The sequence below is a fragment of the Mastigoproctus giganteus genome, chromosome 1 (genome assembly GCF_048544385.1).
Source record: "Mastigoproctus giganteus isolate SK-2022 chromosome 1, ASM4854438v1, whole genome shotgun sequence".
NCBI classification, from domain to species: domain Eukaryota; kingdom Metazoa; phylum Arthropoda; class Arachnida; order Uropygi; family Thelyphonidae; genus Mastigoproctus; species Mastigoproctus giganteus.
Window position 1 is genome coordinate 21,185,544 of NC_143575.1, and position 21,878 is coordinate 21,207,421.

Below are 21,878 nucleotides of genomic sequence, written 5' to 3' on the forward strand. Positions count from 1 at the left end.
CTAAATGACTAAAGTGCAGTATAATAGTCATACAAATAGTCAGCACAAGACAAGCTGGATATGATATATATATATATTTTTTTTATATATTATACTAGGTGATCTTGCCAAAAACTGGCATCCCTGCCATATCATACAATACTGTACTTAGAGACAGATACACAAATCCACTTATACAATATACATAAATACATATATTTAAAACATAGCTTCAGTTAGTCCAGTCCAGTAAAAGATGCTCAAGAACTACAACCCCGTTAGATAGGAAGCTCACTAAAATGCCATCAATCCATCAATTATAAAACAGGCACACTGATGAAGTTCAAACTTAATGACAATGTCCTCAGAAAGAAGAATCCAGGTTAGCTGACTTTGAAGTCCAAAAGAAGTGATGGGTTCGCCAAAGATGTCCTCTCCACATGAGGTGCTTGGCAGACTGTAAACATCATTAGCAGCAAGTCCAGAAAAACCAAATTAAGTCCATCAAGTATATATGATCACAAAAACAGAATATAGTCCAAGCTGAAACTCTTGGCAGTGCACAACTCAACAAAGGAGATGCAACTAGGTTAATGCAACTAGAGCAGAGCAGAGCAGAGCAGACTCCCACCAGTAATCAGAACAGTGCCCACATCCTATGTCGCCTCTGCTAATAAATATTGATCTGTTCTAATGCACAGCCTGCAAGATCTGCACAGATTACAAGCCAGTATGCTGTGTGCTACTCCAATTGGAGGTTTTTTTTATTTTATCAGGCAGTTCCTGCCAAATTTGGGTGACTTCACTGCATATTTACAATACCATACATACAATATTACAGATACAATTCATAGTATTGTACAGAGAATGAAGTACAGCCATTCGAAGTAGGCAATGATGTCCAAAGTCCATCCTCACAAGATTCCTCCAAAGTGTCCTCAGTGAAATGATTTTGGCATCACTGCCCACACAGGGTAAGCTCCCACCTTTAATTAGAACGGTACCAGACTTTGTGTGCTTACCCTGTAGAGCAGACAACAGTTGACATAAACTATCAAGTACAATAGTGCCTGGAGTATACTGAGAATGGTCTAACAAGCAAAACACACCGAGCCAATGAGCTCTAGAGGCAGCTTGTTAACCTAAGAAACTATCAGAGGCTCAAAAGAATTATGCTGTCTAACTGATGGGTCACAAATGAGCCAAATGACAACACAGTACAACAGTGATGTATAAAGAGGTATATCAGAACACACAATGCCTCAGACCCTGTCACTAATGAGGTATACCAAGAGATGACCATGCCAGAACAGTAGGTACAGGAACACCAATATTGGACACCTGATGTGGAAAAGGCTTGTCTGGTCCAGTGAATCCTGGTTCCAGTTGTTCCATAGTGACAGCACAAACAATGGGATATGGCTACAGCTGCAAGAATCAACAGACCTATTGTGCTGGCATCAACACTTGATGGTGGAAGCGTGACAGTGGGGGAGGGTAATTTTTGTGGCACACATTAGTTCACCTCTTACTGGATGATCAGCACTGGAATGCCACATCCTTACTTGAACGCTATTACCAACCATCCTTTCGTGCTCACAAGGCATAGACTGTTCATAAATGGTTTTGTTGGCAGCAGGGATCTGCCACCATCTATTTGAGGTAAATGCAGAATGTGAACGAATCTGCATGGGCCAGCATCTTGTAGAGCCTATGCCCTGATGACATGCTGTCCTGGGTGCTAAAAGAGGTGATGTGGTTGGTGCAGCTAATAAATTAATTCCCCATTAGGAAGAAGAAAACCTGGCTAACTTCAATCCTTCTAAGCCCTTCTTTTATTACTCACAAAAAAAGTTTGCTGTTCTCATGTGTATCTTCAACAATACTCAGACTTACAGACAAGAACTTATCTGCCTGCTTCCTCCGCATTAAAAAAAAATAACATTTGTTTAGAAGAAAAACTTTTCTTCTAAACAAATGTTAATTTTGTTGTATAAATCACAATTTCACCCTATCATGGAATATTCCCACATCTGTGATGGTACCCTATAACATTTGTAAATTCTCAACTGTATCCAAAAGGGAGTAGTCACATTAATTAATGATCCATTTCTTACAAACTCATTCCATTTTCTATTGTGTAGTTCAGTTTCGGCTGCATGCCTTTTCCACAGATTTTTTCATGAGCAGTGTTCTTCTAAACAGTTCTAAGTCAGTAATCCAGAGGAAACTCAGGCTCAACATCAAGAAAAAGCATTGTGCTACTTGGTTATATGGCTTATGGGTTTTTAAGCACATCAGTAATAGACCACATTGTACCAAAAGAAAGCAGTTCTTTGGAGCAATGAGTGAGTCATCACTCCAAAGAGTGATGATGCACTCTTTGGACTCATCAAAAAGAGTATGCTGTGGCGGCACTTTGGGGAAGGCCCATACCTGTATCAGCAGGACAATGCTTCATGCCATAACACTCATGTTGTGACATTTAAAATCAACATTAAAAAAGTTGGACTATGCAGCCCAGAACCCAGACTTCAATCTTACAGAAAACCTCTTGGATCAACTGGATCAATGGGTATGTGTGAGGAGAGACTGCCCCAAACTCAGAGCTGAAGTGGTCACCGCTTTGAAGGATGAATGGCAGAAATTATCAAAGAGCACTTACAAAAAACTAGTGGAGAGTGTTCCATGGAAACTAGAGGCTATCATAAAGACTAAAGGCTTCAGCACATATTATTAGTTTTATTGTAAATAAAGGTTATTTATAGATATGCAGGTGTCTGGATATTAGTGGTAGGGCAGTGTATGTCAAGAAACCAATATTCCCTGTCAATGGTTTAGCAATACATTCCTATGTTTCTGACACTAGAAAATGAGACGAATTATCAAATTTCAGCAGAAATGGAATTTATATATATCATATCACAAATCGGAAATGTGTAAAAACCAGCTACATGTGAAAATAAATAGAAACAAATCAGACAATTGTGTTCTTTTACTGAGAGTTAAAAGTAAAATTGTGAAAGAACTAAAAAAAAATTGGAAATTGATCAGAGGAAAAAATAAGCCATGAGTAAAAATTATAGCAGATACTTGAAGAATATTGCAAAGCAGAATTGGTTGTAGGCTTTTCACAACCTTTAACTTGATGCCACTGAGAAGTGACCATATTTACAGAGTATCATATGTTTAAAAAATAAATAAATAAATTTCTGTTTATATTCAACACAGCTACTACAGCCAGAAAAGTTTATAACTTCAATGTTTTATTGCAGTCATGTGATATACAACTGGACAGTAATCAAGATGAAAAAGATATGATTAAAAGAATTGGTGAAAAAAAGAAACAATGAATTCAGTAAGTTATGTAGCACTGCTGATAGCAGAATATTGCTGCTACATTGTTTTAAAAAGGAAGACACTGTGAATTATTAATATTTTTTCTTTAAATTTAAATTTGGCTTGTAAAAAATGGGGCTATGCATCTTATTCAGACATATGGTATTTGGATAAATGTTTAAGAGCATTAATGGACATTTTTGTGAGAAATGAGTTGATTTCTAGAGCAGCAAGAGTTCCCTTATCTGTTCAGGCAAACTCTCCCCCTTTTACAGTTAAGGGGCTAAACCTTAATATGAAGTATCAGCACAAAAAATTAAAACATTAACCCCTGCAATCTACACAGAATCTGATCACCTCAGCCATAGGCCTGATAGAAATATTTCAAGAGCCAGTTCAAGCCTATGGGTTGCCAGTTGGCCATCACTATTCTAGAGTAATATACGGATGTCCAGTTTCCTAAAGAACAAAAAAAAAAAAATGGACATAGTACAGAAAGGATCCGTACTATGTCCATCTCACAAGATCAGGTTATGGCATTGTTTGATGTAGTATCACTTTTTACCTCCATCCCAGTGGAACTTGCCATCACTCATGCGAAACAACTCTTGGACAGTGATGAAACCCTTGGCAGCAGAACCAAACTGACACCAGACGATATCTCCACCGCCCTCAGACTGTGCTTAACAGGTGGTGCTATCATGTTTGACGACTCCGTTTACCAGCAAGTGCATGGTGCAGCCATGGGTTCCCCAGTTAGTTCGGTCACGGCAAACATAGCGATGGAGGAGTTAGAGGGTCGTGCATTTACAAACTTACCAGATCCCATTGCCTTTTGGTGTCGCTATGTGGACGATGTGTTCGTAGTTATCCCCAGAGATTCAGGTCAACGAATCTTAGCCCACCTCAACTCTCTGTCACCTTTCATAAAATTCACGATCGAGCTAGAGTCGAACAACACCATACCATACCTAGACACCCTTGCCTGGCGTGAGGGCACATGCTTGAAGACGACAGTCTATCGTAAACCTATGTGTGCTGGCCAATTTACCAACTTCCGGTCAGCACACGCACGTAGTCATCTTCTTGCCACTGCGCGAACCTTGCTAACTCGCTCCTGGACACACTCTAGCTCTGTAAGTGAGAGGCGCACAGAAATCGCTAGAGTCAAAGCGGACCTTGCGAGGTGTGGCTATCCCATCAATACCCTTGACAGGTGTGACCTACAGGCACGCAACCACGTAGCGACCAACAGAAACATCCAAAGTGGTGACTCAACCACGAGCGCCTTTATCCCATACTACCCAAACATATCACAACAGGTCTGTAGGATTTTAAAATCGCATGGGATAAAGTACCTCCAGCTCCCAGGGAGAAAACTACGATCCCTCATTTCCAACGTAAAAACACCTGTCCCCACCCTACTGCAGAGCGGGTTGGTCTACCGCATCTCTTGCCGTGACTGCACTAGCTGCTACTTCGGTGAAACCGGAAGGCGGCTCGAAAAACGCCTTTCCGAACACAAGAGGGCGATCCCTTTGGCGGATGTGGAGCACTCAGCTATTGCTGAGCACGTCTGGGCAACCCACCACGGCATTGACCCACACCACGATGTCGTGATTGTGGATAAGTCCCGCCATTATCTGCGCCGCGCCTGGTTGGAATCGTTAAACATCAAATGCTGCAATACCTCAATGAACAGGAACAGTGGTTGTCAAGTCTACCCTATCACCGAAGCAATAGTCCTGTCCATTGACAAGCGCTGGCCACGTCCACATACGTCACAGCCACAGACTTCAACCTCAAACAATTAGCCACGCGCTTCACGTACCAGATTGGCAGTACACGCCTCCATTCTAACTGTCATTTTATGTTTTGTTTCAACTGAAGAAGGTTGTCTAACCAACCGAAAGCTTTGTATGTTTATATATTTCTATGTATATTATTAAACCTGTTACAATTCGCTCTGAGAAAGCCGTAATTTTATTTTACCACTACTTTAGTTTTAAAAAAAAAAATGATGAAAACAATCTGCTCCACAATAATTTTACTACTTTTGGTTTCATAACACAATACCTTTGCCTTCGCATCACTAAACAATCATTTCATTCTACAAAGGAGTTGTTATTATTATTTTTTATTTTTTTTAGGAGCATTAACAACTAAGGCCATATTGCTCTGGGGATATGCGGTGGTCATTCCCTGACCTTTCCGCATCCTCCGTATTTGGTCGTCACGGGCTTGAACCCCGGTCTAATCAAGAAGCATGTACTATGCACTGCTACTCCTGCCCACCTGGCTACGGAGGCGCCGTACACAAAGGAGTTAAAGGCAACACAACAACAACAACAACAACAAGAGATGCTGCTACAACCTTCCAACTTCAATTTCTGGAGAATTTGGTCTTGATTGATTTTAAGACATTGTTTAATGTTCTACACATTTTAAACAAGAAACGATTATAGGATGTTCAAAACGTCTGACACAAAATAAAAAATTAATAATGGAAGAACTATTAGTTGGAGAGGAATGCAGAACAAGTTATGGTATTTTTTTTGGTTCCAAATATCGCTGGAAGAGAATGCTAATGCATAAAGTAGAGTCAATGAGACAAAATCTATAACATATTTACAGCACCAACTCTTACTGTCCACCACCACATTCCAGTGATAAGTGCAGATGTAGTATTACTCTACTCAGTGTAAAATACCATATCCACTGGAATTGCTACAACTTGGCATATGGCATGGGCAGAGATGTTAGATTACCTTTGTAAACAACAGACTTCAGGTAGCGCCATAACCAAAAATCAGCTTATGACAAATCTGTGGATCTAGAGAATCATTCATGTGGACAATGAATACCAAATAGGTGGTCTGCACTAAAGGTTGACATGAGTAATTGTTTTACTGGCCATACAAGAGATATGCTATCATACATGAATTATATGGTGTCAACTGCACTTCCTTTCCTGAAAGCTAGGATGATAGCTGGCATTAAATATTGACATATCTGTTGAAAAATCCGTAGATCTTCAAACCAGTGGCAAAACGTTTCTCAAAGAAAATAAGCCTAGTGATGAACAATGTAATAAAATCACCACAGTACTACTACTACCTTTAGTTCCTGCAATGCAATATAAGCATGAGAGAGTTTTTTTTTTTTTTTTTTTTATGTGAACCCCAAACACGAGAGGTATTAGAACCTATAGTACTTAGTACCGTGCTTGGGTTTGAGGTTAAGAAGACGAAAGAAGATATTTGTTGACATTGGACTTGAACTTCTGTAGATTGTAATTTTCAGGAAATACGTATGAAGGAAGGTTGTTCCAGAAAACGGCAGTTGAATGAATAAATGAGGAAGATGAAAAGTTGGTTCTGTGGGTTTGAAGTTGGACAGTAAATGGATGTTGGCTGGTGGCGGCACGTGTTCGGACTGTTTTGAAAGAGAGAGCAGGAATTATAGAAGTCAATTCAGAAGAACAGTGCCCATGGAAGTATCTGTAGAAGAGGCATGCAGCAGAAACAGTGCGTCTATGAGAAAGCGAGTGGAGAGACTCTGTTAGAGATGAATCATTAATTAACCTAACTGCCCTCTTCTGAATGGAATCAAGAAGCCGGAGAGAGGTTTTGGGGGCACCACCCCAGATATGGGAACAATATTCCATGGCAGGGCGATTTGCGATTTATACAGAGTGAGCAGCTGTTTGGAAGAAAAGTAACGCCGAGAGCGAAAGAGAAAACCAAGTTTTTTAGATGCAGAGGAAGCAATATTTGTAATGTGCTTGTGCCAAGAGAGATTAGAAGTCAGGGTAATCCCCAAAAGAGATATATCATTTTGCCTAGAAATCGGAGTGTCACTTAAGATAAGCATAGGAGTAGAAGAATCCTTTTTGCGAGATATAAGACAAGACTGAGTTTTAGAAGGGTTGAAATCAACTAAGTTGTCTTTGCCCCACTGGAGAATTACCTGAAGATCGGCATTTAAGGAATTGGTAGCAGATTTTCGAAAAGTTGAAGCTGATTGAGCAGGACAAGGTTTCTCAAAATGGAAAGTTGAATGCAATGTGCTATCATCGGCAAAACTATGGATAGGATTTCCAGTCAATGGAAGAAGGTCATTGATATACAAGAGGAAAAGAGTGGGGGAAAGAACTGAACCTTGGGGGACACCGGCATTAGTGGAGAAGTTAGAAGACAGAGAGCCATCTACCATCACCCTCAGTGAGCGATCAGAGAGAAAACTGGATAACCAATTACTAAAAACAGTTGGCAAACCATAAGATGGAAGCTTGTTTAGAAGACCTTTATGCCAAACACGATCAAAAGCCTTTGAGATGTCAAGAGCAACTACTTGTGTTTCACCGAACCTTTCCATTGAATTAGTCCATAAATGGGTAACATAAGCCAGAATATCTCCAGTGGATCGACACTGACGGAATCCATACTGGTGATCGTTGATCAGACGGAAGGTTTCTAGGTAGTTTAAGAGTTGGCGGTTAATTGATTTCTCCATTACTTTAGAAAGAGTAGAAGTAATTGCAATGGGACGATAATTGGATGGGAGGGATTTGTCACCCTTTTTAGGAACTGGCTGGATATGAGCAAATTTCCAAGCAGAAGGAAAAACACCTTTGGAATAAGAAAGTGAAAAAAGGCAGCAAAGAATAGGAGTAAGTTCAGGAGCACAGGTTTTGAGAACAAGTGGAGAAATACCATCAGGACCTGGAGCTTTCTTAGCATCAAGATTCATCAAAATCCTTCTGATATCCTTTTGACGGAAGACCACAGGAGGCATTGAATGGAGCGTGTTGGGAATGGTGGGAGGTGTTTTACCAAGATCATTGATATATGAGCTGGAAGAAAAATGGGATGCTAGCAGGTCTGCTTTATCCTTGGCTGAAGTGGCAACAGAACCATCTGGTTTGGACAGAGGTGAGAGCAAAGATGGGCAAAAGTTGCAGCCAAAATAGCTTTGGCAAGAGACCAGAATGCTCGGCTACCATTAGGGCAAGAAGCAAGTTTTCTACTCTTAGCCTGTTCAAACTCTAGTTTGGACTGGTTAATAACTGCTTTACAACTGTTGCGAGCTTTGGTGTAGGCAGAAAATGAAACTGAAGAATTAGAAACAAGCCAATTATGATATGCAACATTCTTCTCTTGGACAGCCTTGGACATTTATTGGAAAACCAAGGTTTAGATAAAGGACGAGATTTTAAAGTGAAGTGTGGGATAAAGGATTCCATTCCTGCAAGAATAATTTCACTGACACGATCTGAGCAAACGTTGACATCAGAAGTTTTGAAACAGTAATCCGACCAAGGAAAAGAAGAAAAGAAGTCTCGCAGGTCATCCCATTTTGCATTCTTGTAATGCCAAACAACACGTGGTTGGGAATAGCCATGAGATAAAGGTTCCATTGGAGAAGAGACAATCACCAAGTTGTGATCTGAAGTGCCTAAAGGACCTCTCACTTCAACCATGTACTTAGAAGGGTTGTTTGTGAGAAAAAGATCAAGCGTGTTGGCTGTATGATTACGATTGTCCGGTATTCTAGTAGGTAAAGGAACAATCTGTGCTAGGTCATTAGTAATTGCAAAAGCCTCAGCATCTCGACCTGCTGGGTCGGTGTGACTAGAAAACGGAAGCCAGCTGGAGTTGTGAACATTAAAATCACCAAGGAAAATTACTTCACTGTTAGGAAAGTTGGACTGGAGAAAGTCAAGTTGCAAAGAGAGGAAGTCAAAGAGCTCCAAGTGATTAGTGGAGTTGGGAGAACGGTAGAGACAACAGATGAATTTGACACAATGAGGTAGAGAGATTTTAAGCCAGAGATCAAAGAGAGGAGATTCCAAATTGCCAAGTCTCTGACAGGGAATATCAGAACGGACATATGCACAAGTACCACCTTTGAGGCGAAAGGAATCATACAGCGAATAATTTGGGCATCTGAGATGAGCAGTAGATGAATCAACCGATAACTGAGATTCTGTCAGAAAAAGTACATGGGGTTTGGCAGACTGCAAGTGGAAATGGACATCGTTGAGATTAGAATTGAGACCACGTATATTTGTGAAATGAATTAGGAAGTCCTTGGGAGGTTTAGATCTTTTCGCAGATAAGCTTGCTCTATTAGTTTGACAATTCATGGTGTATTCAATAGTAAGGAAAAGTAGGTGGGACATGCTGTATGAAGTAATGAAATTTTTGAATATGGCGTTCATGTGGTAAGAATATACCCAGATCCTTGACATAACGTGGCCTCGACAATGCTCCCCGCATACACACTACTCGGACTCCCTCCAGTCACTATCTGGCAGAGTAGAGGCAGCAAGATTATACACTAGCTGATCAGGAAGCTTCCTAGAGAGTTACCGATAGGTTCAGTCCGGTGTACTAACTAGCGGCCGGCCTGCGAACACCGTTTCAGAGCTGTACCCTCGAAATGTAAGGAATATTGGATCTCGCCACGACGTTCATCATAACCTCAAAAGTCATCAATCATACTGCATGATGGAAGAGATAGGGAAAGGTTGACCGGAACTTAGCTCTAGAGACTAAACATGGGTTCCACCATTTCAAGCCTCCAATAAGCAAAGTGGTGGTATTTCACCGGTTGATGAGAGTCATCTACCACCTAGTACTGCCTGGTAACATAGAGGGGCGGCGTTCCTCCATGTGGTGTGGGCGCCACACCTCGACCCCTGCTTACGTTGGTTCACACCTGGGTGGTCACCCACCATGTACTTGTGCATGGAGGTTATACCCAGGATTACTAACAGTCCCACCATCGTGAAGGTGCAAGCCCAAATGTGACAGTTGTGGGTTTTTTCACCCCCCCCACACCCAATTAGGAAAACATGAACTTCATCTCTCAAAAACATATTGAAAAACAGTTTTTGTCATGCTTAATACTTGCAAAGGCCCAACCTAATGAATGTCTCTTGCTTCAATAAATTTTGTAGTAGCAATTACACATTTTATTTTATAAGAATATCAACATAACACATTCCTTAATGCTACCTACACTATCATACTTGGAATGCTTGAATGGCATGAAACTGCATAAGCATCAACTGCTCCATCTACTGATGAAGAGTGGCCAATTCACCGATGTGCTCTTCAATAACAGCATAACTGCAGTAGGTGCTGATGGCTGCCAATATGGGAATAAGGTGCCAAGTGTTCTGTTTTCTCAAACCTCTTAAATATTTGGAATAATCTAGATGGCGATATTGGTGCAGTTCTGATTCTCACATGTCTTTATAAATTAAACTTCTGTAATGAATCTGTCACAGACTCTGAATTCTTGCAGAATAGCTTAATCAGCAGAAATTGGTTGGAGAAATATAGCATGATGATTAACAGAAAATGATTGACCAGCATGAAAAAGTAATTAAACACCCCCCCCCCCCAACATCACTTATACAACAGTGTACCCTTCTGTTGATAATTGGAACTAAATAAAATTTTGATTCTATAAAAAATTCATAACTTTTAGAATAAGCATAAACCCTCATATAACATGGTGGTTAGGTTCCCATAACACTTTTGTAGTGTGAAACTGTGTTATATGGGACTAAGAACTAGTACAAAAAGGGGGAGTTACATTTCAAAAGCTATCGGAAACTTAATTTTTATAAAAAAATAATAATAACTGAACAAACATCTTAAAAACTGCAATGCACGTATGTCAGATAACATGTTCATTTAATTTTCTTCCTCTTCATCACGCTAAGCTAAACAAGAACGCTTTCTCTGTTTCAGAATATCTTCACTTTCTGAACTTTCTTCTGCAGCATCTAGATTTTGTGTATCCTCTGCTTTCTTTAAAAAATCAGTAATCTGGGTTTGTTTACTTTTGCTTGATAGATCTTTGTAAATTGCATGATATAGAGCTAAGCATTTTTGAAGTTCCCTTTTGAACTTTGTGCTCCTTTCAAAGGATATGCATTCAAAAAATAAGATTCTAATTTCTCAGCTAAGTTTATGCCTTCCAGTATGCTTTTCAGTGCAAAATTTGGAATTTGGGAATTTTCATCTGCACTATCATCCTCTGAATTGATTTGGTTTACCTCCAATGCCATTTCCAACAAATCCACTTCGCTAGCTTCTTTTTTTACCAGTAATTCTTGAACGTCTTCAATAGTCATATCATCAAAACTTTCTCCTCCTACAGACTTAAGTTCCACTATTTCACCGATTCAGTGTTCTACCAGTTCAACCACATTTCCTGAATGAACTGACTGTGGCTATACATTTTTCCAACATGCATTTAATGTTGACAGTTTTACTTCTTTGAGTGATAAAGCTATGATTCCAATACAGTCCACAATTGAAAAATGTTTCCATGCCTCCATCACTTCAACAGATTCGGAATCAATTTTTTCCAAAATACAATGTGACGATTTTCTGATGTAATACATTTTAAAGGTAGATATAATGCCTTGATCTAATGACTGAATTAAAGAAGTTGTATTAAGTGGTAGGAACATTACTTCAACATTTGGATGACTTGAAACTTTTTGATGGCCTGGCACATTATCCAATAGTAATAAAACTTTGAAATCTAGATTTTTTCTCTTTAAATAGTTCCACAGTTGGCACAAAACAATTTAGAAACCATTCTTTAAATAAATCTGCAATTACCCAAGCTTTTTTATTCCCTTTCCAATATACGGGTAATGTGTTGTTATTTACATCTTTTATTGCACAAGGATTACAGGATCAATAAACTAGCATAGGTTTTATCCATGTAATTTCCTGATGCATTACTGCACATAAGTAACGTTACACGATCTTGTGATGTCTTAAAACCTGGCGTATTTTTCTCTTTTTTGAAATAAACGTTCTATTGAGTATTTTTTTCCACAAAGACCTGTCTAATCGGCATTGAAAACATGATGTGGTGTGTATCCGTGCTCTTCAATAATTTTTTGAAATTCCTTTGCATACTTCTAGGCAGATTCACTATCAACCGATGCACTTTCCCCTTGAATTCTTATGTTATGTAATGAGAAGCTTATGTTCTTAAATCGCTCAAACCAACCTTTATTGGCAACAAACTTGGGTTAACAGAAGATTCTCCATTTTCTTTTAAATGGTTACATTGCTCTAATTGTATCTGTTTTTTACTGCTATTGTCAATCCAAATACTGAGTGCTTTTTCCATTTTCTCAATTATTGGCACTTGGGGACAAGCTGTTATATTTGTGAAAATGAAAGACCTTGCAGCAACAGTAGTTCTAATTTTCTGTTCATTTTAATTTATAGTCCAGATTGTCGCTTCATTTAAATTTAAATGTTTTGCAATGTGTGATACCTTTCCCCCTTTTTTAAGATGAATCAAACTTTGTATCTTTGATTCTAGAAAAATTAAGTTTCTTTAGAAAGGTGTTTTTCGCTTTCCTTAGGCATAATTTAGGACTGGCATTTAATTCACAACAAAAAAATTATTCCAATACGGTTATTAAGAACAATGTTTAGTAATACATACCAGGAAAAAATTATAAACAATCAAATAAAAACCAAAATAATCTTACAAAAACCTTAAAAGTCACGAACTACATACTTCGAAGTCACAATTTTTTATGGTCTCAAACAAGTATAAGTTCAATAGCACAGAATCTAACATGGGGGGGGGGGGAGATACACAGACTAAAAGGTTAACAGCGGCCACAGGCAGAGGCAAAAGTGATTCTTGCACTGCTTCTATTAGAATGAGAAGCAGCCTGGAAAGCAAGGTAATGGAGATTTCCAGGACTGCTGGGAGTCAGTGGAACAAGTAAATACATGAGCTGTGTTAAGATAACTAAGAGTAGGAACAGGTGCATGTATACTTGCATGTACACCAATATTAGGAGTATAGTTAATAAATTTGATGAGCTTGAAGTGCTAGTCAAGACATCAAAGGCAGATATTGTTGGGATCAGAGACGCGGTGTCACACATATAAGCAGTGCAGAATTGGAATTTGGGGAGTACAATGTGTACAGAAAAGATAGACAGGACAGGAAGGGAGAAGGGGTTATGCTGTTAGTTAAGAAACAAAATCTAAGGAAGTGCATCCAATTGATGTTGGTGGACAATGCAATGTTTAGTCTGTTTGGTGTGACATAAGCACTGGGAAAGGAAAAATGACAGTAGGTGTGTGTTATAGGCCTAATGAATCTGATGAGTATAATGAGCAATTGTTCAGAGAAATAGAGTGGGCCAGTAAATCAGAATGTCTTATAATGGGAGAATTTAACTTTCCAGATATTGACTGGAACTTGTGGATTGGTCACTCGCACACTAGCAAGACTTTTTGTGGATTTATTAGTCCGTGTATCCCTCCAAGCTAGCAGTTTTCTGACCCACCTAACTCTGCTTTGATAGCATCAGCAAATATTCTTGCACCCTTTCTATTTAAGTGTATCCCATCCCTGTAGAAGCAGTCTCTCCTGTTAACAAGCACAGACCAGGCTGAGAAAAATTCTACCCCTTGAGCCTTGCACAATCTCTCCAGGGACGAATTGATCGACAAGGCTCTCATCATGTTTTTTTTTTTTTTTTGTTATTTGGTTTTTAGGAGCATTAGCAACTAAGGCCATATTGCCCCGTGAATATGTGGTGGTCATTCCCTGACCTTTCCGCATTTGGTGGTGACGGGCTCAAACCCCGGTCTAATCAAGAAGCGTGTGAAGGAGCACTGCTGCTCCTTCCCACCTGGCTACGGAGGCACCTAAGACTCTCATCATATACTCCCTCCTATTGTGTCTGGGCAGAATTGCAGACACTTTCAAATTCAACCCTGACTCACAGCTTTTTTTCAGCATTGTCTTGTACTTGTTAAGTAATTCTGCTGGTCTCCTATACTTAATATCATTAGTGCTAACGTGTATAACAATATTACTCTTTGTGCCCTTAAAGGTTGATATCTGCCCTACAACATCATTAACCTTTGCCCCTGGCAGACATACCCTGGTCCTGTTCCATCTATCCTTTTTGCACAATATGTTCCCTGTTTCCCTGACAATAGAGTCACCTACAACAACTAGTTCCTTTGGGACCAGTGCATTCTGCCTTGGGGGTTGCCACGGTGTTGCGTGATGTTCAAGTGCAAGCTCTGGCATTGATGTGGGCAACCAAGAGCTTGATGGGCCCCTCAATTTAAATCCTTCGAGGGCATCCACACTGTCCTTCAAGCTCTCATATAAGCCCATAACAATGCCAAGTTGGCACCTGATTTCCTCACACTCCTTACATCATGCACACACAAAGACATTCCCCGTTCCTGATTGCTCCACAAACATCAAACAAGCAGTGCATTTCAAAAGACTGTGATTCAGAGGACAACCGCCCCCCTCATTTCTCCCCTGAGCCACAACACTTCCACTAGTTTGAGCCTTTTGCTTTGCTGCTGTGGTCTGAGTCATGATTTCTATTCAAGTTCAATAAAATTCCAATACAAAATATAACCCTAAACCTATATCCCAATGCAGTTATAACACTATATATATGTATTTCGGTATCGAATATTATTTCCGAGTTACATTATATGACTTTCTTATCCCCTGTCAACTTATATATATTAATTTATGATGTTACGTTTGTAATAACTAGGTCGCTATATTTATTTAGTTAAAAAAGTACAATTCAATTGACAATGAAACTCAATAAGATTAATAAATTTTATTGATTAATTGATACGACTATACTCGCTATCTAGTTTTCTGTTAAACCTTATGCTAGCACACGTTGTATTGTATAAGAATGGCAGCAAGTTACGAGTGGTTCCAAGAGGCAACCAGAGGGAGTAATACTCTTGATCTGATTATCAGCAGTAATTATTATTGCATTAAGAATTTGCAGATAAAGGAACCACTGGGTGACAGGATCACAATGTACTGATGTGGGAATTACTTAAAGATGTAACTACCACCAAGGCTTAAGGGAAGGGCATTTGCTTTCATAAAGGTGACTACAGGGGTTTCAGACAGTTTTTAAATTCTGTACAGTGGGATAAACTTATGATGTTACCACGTTGAATTCTAAATGGGAAGCCTTCAGGGACTTAATTTTGGAGGCTACTAGGCTTTTCATTCCAACTAAGAAATACTGTTCAAGGTTTAGGCCTAAATGGATGTCAGATGAATTAATGAGGCTCGTAGCAGAGAAGAAAAATGTATGGGATGCATCTAAAGTATCAGGCGACACAGAAGCCTATGGCAGATATAAACTAGTCAGTAATCAAGTCAAGGAGGTTAGGCAGGCGAAAGCAGATTATGAGAAATCTTTGGCAAAGGATGCAAAGAAAAACAGCAAAGAGTTCTTTACTTATGTGAACTCTAGAAGGAAAGGGATGAATCAGATTGGACCACGTAACATAGATGGATTGACTATTGATCATGCTCAGGTAGCTGATAAACTGAATGAGTATTTTGCATCTACATTCACACATGAGGAGTTATTCAATGAGGGGAGTGCTAGAAGTTTATCAAACTCTAACAGGGAGCTAAGTGATTTTGTAATAACTGAGAGCAAAGTGGAGGACAAATTGTTGAAGTTAAACATAAGGAAGGCACCAGGGGTGGACGGGATCTATCCAGTTATATTACAGGAAGTAGCAAAGGAAGTAAGCAAACCCTTAGCCATAATTATGAGAGCTTCCTTGGACTCAGGGGAGGTCCCCATGGACTGGAGGTGTGCAAATGTATCACCAATTCACAAAGGGGGTTCAAAAGGTGACACAAGTTAACTATAGCCCTGTTAGTTTAACTTGTGTTCTGGGGAAAATAATTGAATCATTGGTTAAAGAAGCATTGCAGGATCATCTAGACAAGACTGCAGTAATAGTTAAGACACAGCATGGGTTTGTTAAAGGGAGGTCTTGTCTGACCAATTTCATTGGATACTATGATTTGGTCACAAAGGAACTGAATGCCAAAAATAATTTTGCTATCATATACTTGGATTTCAGGAAAGCTTTTGATACTGTTGCACATGAAAGACTGCTGTACAAATGGAGAGGTATGGCATTAAGGGAAGTTGCTACAATGGATAAAGGGATGGTTGAGTGGGAGACAACAGTGAGTTGTAATCAATGGACCTGCTCTTTGGAGACAAATGCTATTAGTGGAGTTCTCCAGGGTTCAGTTTTAGGCCCATTGTTGTTTTGTATATTTATCAATGATATTGATGAAGGTATATCAGGTTTAAAGTCCAAGTTTGCAAATGATACGAAGGTTGGCAGGGTTGTTAATGACAGTAAAGACAGTATGCTACTCTAACTGGATCTAGATAAGTTGGGCAAATGGGCTGAGAAGTGGCAACTGAAGTTTAACATTGACAAATGCAAAGTACTGCATATGGGTAGCAATAACTGAAGAGAAACATACCAACTGTGTGGTACTACACTCAAGGAAGTGGAAAGTGAAAAAGACCTGGGAGTAATTGTGCAGTGAAATATGAAGATCGCTGGGCAGTGCAGATGGGCTGCCAGGCCAGGTCATGGAGTCTGTATACATACAAGCCTGGAGGCCTCATTTTAGGAAGGATGTAGAGTTGCTAGAACGAGTGCAAAGAAGGGCAACAAGATTGGTGAGGGGAACAAAGGGTGCTCTTACCAAGAAAGGCTTATGTTCTGCAAATTGTAGTGCCTGGAGAGTAGACATGTGCGAGGTGATCTGATTGAGGTGTATAAGGCCTTGAATGGGTTGAGCAAGCTGAATGCTGATGGGATTCTTCCTCTTCCTCAGATTAAGAACGTGAGGGGGCACAGTTTCAAATTGAAGAAAGACAGTTGTAGAATAGATCTGCAGAAATTTGTCTTTAGTCAGTGGGTAGTTGATCGGTAGAACAGACTTCCATCTTTTGTTGTGGAAGTTGATAGCCTAAATAAATTTAAGGCTGAGCTGGACAGGCATTTGGAACGAATGGAGGGGTGAAATGGGAGGTTTTTTTTGTTTTTTTTTTTTTTTTTTTTTTTTTGGCTGATGCTGCATAAGCTTTCTTTCTTGCATTGTATGCCTCTACTAATGCTAATGGAGATTTCACAATAATTCTTTTTTTTTCCCCTTTTTTTTTTGCATAACAATTAGCGAGCCAACAACAGGGATTCACAAAAAAGAATGGATATATTGAAAAATTACATCCAACATAATAGGGTTTCCCCACACAAAAGCTCAAAAATACCATGTTATGTAAGTACCGTGTTGTAAGTACCGTGTTGTAAGTACCGTGTTGGGCGAGGATTGCCGTAATTGATTAATCGTTTTACATTGAAACTATTGTATCATTTTTGTACAAGTGTTATGTTATATAGGGTTTGAATGTATTATTGTAAAAGTGCATTATTACATTAATGAACTAATAGACACTACACTATTATATCATGTGGTAGATTAAGTAATTTATTATCTAAATGATATAATTTAAAGGAATTGAACCACCTCAAATGTCAAACATTTAAACTATTTATGGCTACATTTCGAGAATTCACAGTTTCCCATCTTTAGGTCCGTTAATGTGATATGGGAGTGGATTTTTACACCCGACCTTGTTAACTGGGGTGAACACGGGAAACAGTGAGTTAGCATTAGCATTAGTATTAGTAGAGGCATTTGATGCAAGAAAGCAAGCTTATGCAGCATCAGCCAAAAAAAAAAAAAAAACCCACTTCCACTTCACCCCTCTGTTCGTTCAAAATACCTGTCCAGCTGAGCCTTAAACTTATTTAGGCTATCAACCTCCACTACAAGGGATGGAAGTCAGTTCCACCAACCAACCACCCGCTGGCTAAAGGCAAATTTCCGCACGTCTATCCTACATCTGTCTTTCCTCAATTTGAATTTATGCCCTCTCAGGTGATTTTTCTGAGCTAGAGGAAGAATCCCATCAGCATTGAGCATGCTCAAACCATTCAAGGCTTTATACACCTCTATCAGATCACCTCGCTGGTGCCTAGTCTCCAGACACTGTAATTTGCAAAACTTAAGCCTTTCTTCGTAAGAGCACCCCTTTGTTCCATTCACTAATCTTGTTGCCCTTCTCTGTACTCGTTCCAGCAGCTCTACATCCTTCTTGAAATGAGGCCTCCAGACCTGTATACAGTACTCTAGGTGTGGCCTGACCATTGCTTTATACAAGGGAATAATCACTTCCTTATCCCTGCTGGAAAAATTCCTGTATATCATTGACAATAATCCATGAGCTACTCTTGCAGCCCGTCTGCACTGCTCAGAGAACTTCATATCTGCCTGCACAACCACCCCCAAGTCCCTTTCATTCTCTACCACTGTCAGTGTAGTACCACAGAGTTGATACGTTGCTCTGGGGTTGCTGTTTCCCATGTGTAGCACTTTACATTTGTCAATGTTAAACTTCATTTGCCACCTCTCAGCCCATCTGCTCAACCTTTCCAGATCCTGTTGCAGTAGCATAGTGTCAGTAGTGTCCTTGACAACCCTGCCAACCTTTGTATCATCTGCAAACTTGGACATTAAGCTTTATATACAATCATCAATATCATTTATAAATACAGAAAACAATAATGGACCCAACACTGAGCCCTGAGGGACTCCACTAATAACATTAGTCCACGATGAGCAGTGTCCATTGATTACCACTCTCTGTCTTCTCCCCCTCAACCACCCCTTTATCCATAGCAGCAATTTGCCTCCAGTGTCACACTGCTCCAATTTGTGTAGCAGTCTTCCATGTGCAACAGTATCAAAAGCCTTTCTGAGATCCAAGTATATAATATCAAAGCTGTTCCCTGCATCCAGTTCTTTTGTGACTTCATCATAGTATCCAATCAAATTGGTCAGGCAAGACTTCCCCTTAACAAAACCATGCTGTGTCCGAGCTATAACTGAAGTCTTGTCTAAATGATCCTCCTGTGCTTCTTTAACCAGTGCCTCCATTAATTTTCCTGGAACAGAAGTTAAGCTCACAGGTCTATAATTACTTGTGTCAGCCTTTGATCCTCCTTTGTGAATTGGGGTCAGATTTGCACATTTCCAGTCTATGGGTACCTCCCCTGAGTCCAAGGAAGCTCTCATAATTATGGCTAAGGGTTTGCTTACTTCCTTTGCTGCCTCCTTTAATATAACTGGATAGATCCCATCCGCCCCAGGTGCCGTTCTTGTGTTTATCTTCAACAGTTTCTCCTCCACTTTACTCCCAGTTATTTCAAGATTCTGTAGCTTACTGCTAGAGTTGAATACACCTCTGGCATTCCCCTCGCTGAATAACTCCTCATGTGTGAATGTCGATGCAAAATATTCATTTAGTTTGTTAGCTACCTGAGCAGGATCATCAACAGTTGACCCATCAATATCAAGAGTTCCCAAAACATAGCCATAAATAGTTTAAGTGTTTGGCATTGAGGTGGTTCAATTAATTTAAATCTAAATATTGTTAGCTCAATCAAAGCAACTTAGAACGTGAGATATCAGTGTGTTTTCTCTTAGATTACACCTATGTGTGGTCTAAAGCCAGTTCACAGTCTTATAGGAGGAATATATTTAATGAGTTGACACCAAGTTTCCAAATAGGCAACAAGCAAGGTATAGCCATTATCTTGCCATGGAAATCAATTGAAATGTGGGATGCCTTATTATATGAGCTTTATTTCCATGATTACCAGTAATTGTAGGTCTAATATGAAAATTAGCTAACAATTTAAAATCATAATAGCAGAAACCATAGAAGAAAACCTAGGATTAAATATTTCAAAACAATCTGCACTAAAGAAAAAAAAAAAAGTGTTTCAAGTATAAAAACAATAATTATTTCAAAATGCAAAATCAACTGCTTACCCTATAGCCTTCTAAATCCCTCATCTGAATTTGTAATAATGATAAATCCCTTAGGATCTGGATATTGTCCTTAAGGAAAAAAAAATAATAAAATAAACAAATTAAAAACAATTCTTACTTATTAAATCATGTAGTTTATTTCAAAAAGTTCAAATTCTACTCTTCACTGAACTGAAATATATTTGCATTTTTTAGTCTCTTTCTGCTTTCATATTTATAAAAGTAAAATATTTGCTAATAATGTTCATAAATAAATAAGTGAAAAAGTATTTTAAAAAAATATATAAAGATACATATACATATATAAAATACTTTTAGATGGAACAGTTCTAAGTTTTAGAATTGAGAAGCTACTAAAAAAATGCCAATCAGGATGAAAAATCTGTACAGGTTTGATTTATTGTAGGCAGAAGTGAGATGTGACTAAATTCTGCTAATATCCAGTTTTACCAATTTTCTTGTGATAATGGACATGGCCATAGGCCAAAATTTAAATTGTCTGAATTAGCTAAATGCTTATATGAAATGCACCAATGAAATATGTACAGAGTAACAGAAAAGTTGCTCCCTATTAGGCTCAGAGTTATGCCATTTAGTGCAATGCTAACTTTTCTTTTTATTCCAAATAAAGAATGGCAATTAAACTGAACAAAGAGTCCAAACTGCAGCAAGGTATGAAGTATGGGGGTTCTGTGGTAGCTGTACAGAGATGGTGTCATACAGAACATGGATGACATCAAACACTGGATACAAAAGCAAGGTCATACAAAATTAACGACAACAGGATCAGTCACTGATGATAAATAGTTCTGGATTGATATATGGGTCTGTTCCCTGGCTTATTCATACTATAGATAATGTAGCCAACCAATTATGGAAAGCTTGTGCATGCTAAATGTCATTACATCACCTATCACATGCTGAGTGAATGATAACACTACATTAAGTACTAGTCACATTTGGGCTGGCTGTGGTCCTGGAATAACTATGGATATGCACATTATAAGATCAACTACACACTTACTTCTAGTGATAACATCTAAGGTTGCCCCATTAGCTTTTTAGATTCCACTGAATTCTATGAAACAGGCATTACTAGCTAGTCACACATTGTAAGTATAACTGAGTAACAAGCAGTGTAATTACACATAACAATCACAAAACAATGGGTTGGTTTTAAAATTGTTTATTACACTGGATTGGCAATTAACTTTTAAAACTAATGCAGTGAAATGTTTGCTTTTGCAAGAAATCTAAAACCATACTATACACATTCCATTCATTCCCTCCCTTGGTTTCCTGACAAAGACATTAGAAGAATCCGAACAACCTTGATGCCAGAAAGTCTCTAGGTCCTTATGACATTTCTCCACTGGTGTTTAAAAACCTGTTTTCCAGAATTAATTCATACTTTGTGTCAACTTTTTACACTCACTCTCTCTCTCTCTCTCTCTCTCTCTCTCTCTCTCTCTCTCTCTCTCTCTCTCTCTCTCTCTCTCTCTCTCTCTCTCTCTCTCTCTCTCTCTCTCTCTCTCTCATTCTATGAGTATTTTTCCTTTTACATGAAATTTTCTCATATTCGGCCAACTGCTAAAAATAATGGCAACTTCTACTCTTCTGGTTATCACAAACTACCCTAACCTCAATTATTTCTAAAGTAATGGAGAAGCTATCATCTTTCAACTCTTACATTATCTTGAAACCTTTGGTCTCATTAATATTCACCAATATGGATTATGTCGGCATTGATCTTCTGGTTG

At 38.9% G+C, this 21,878-nt stretch overlaps 1 protein-coding gene across 3 annotated transcripts in view; it reads right to left on the bottom strand.

The window, feature by feature from the left end:
• The window catches only part of Naa15-16 (N-alpha-acetyltransferase 15/16), a 386,157-nt gene that overhangs the window by 302,577 nt on the left and 61,702 nt on the right, over positions 1–21,878 (bottom strand). For all 3 annotated transcript variants that reach the window (XR_016546872.1, XM_090371833.1, XM_090371822.1), the window contains exon 5: positions 20,119–20,187. Coding sequence is in view for 2 of the 3 variants with exons in the window: in XM_090371833.1 (XP_090227959.1) it covers positions 20,119–20,187 (69 nt within the window). In the remaining variant the exon portion in view is untranslated. The remainder of the gene's footprint in view (positions 1–20,118; positions 20,188–21,878) is intronic.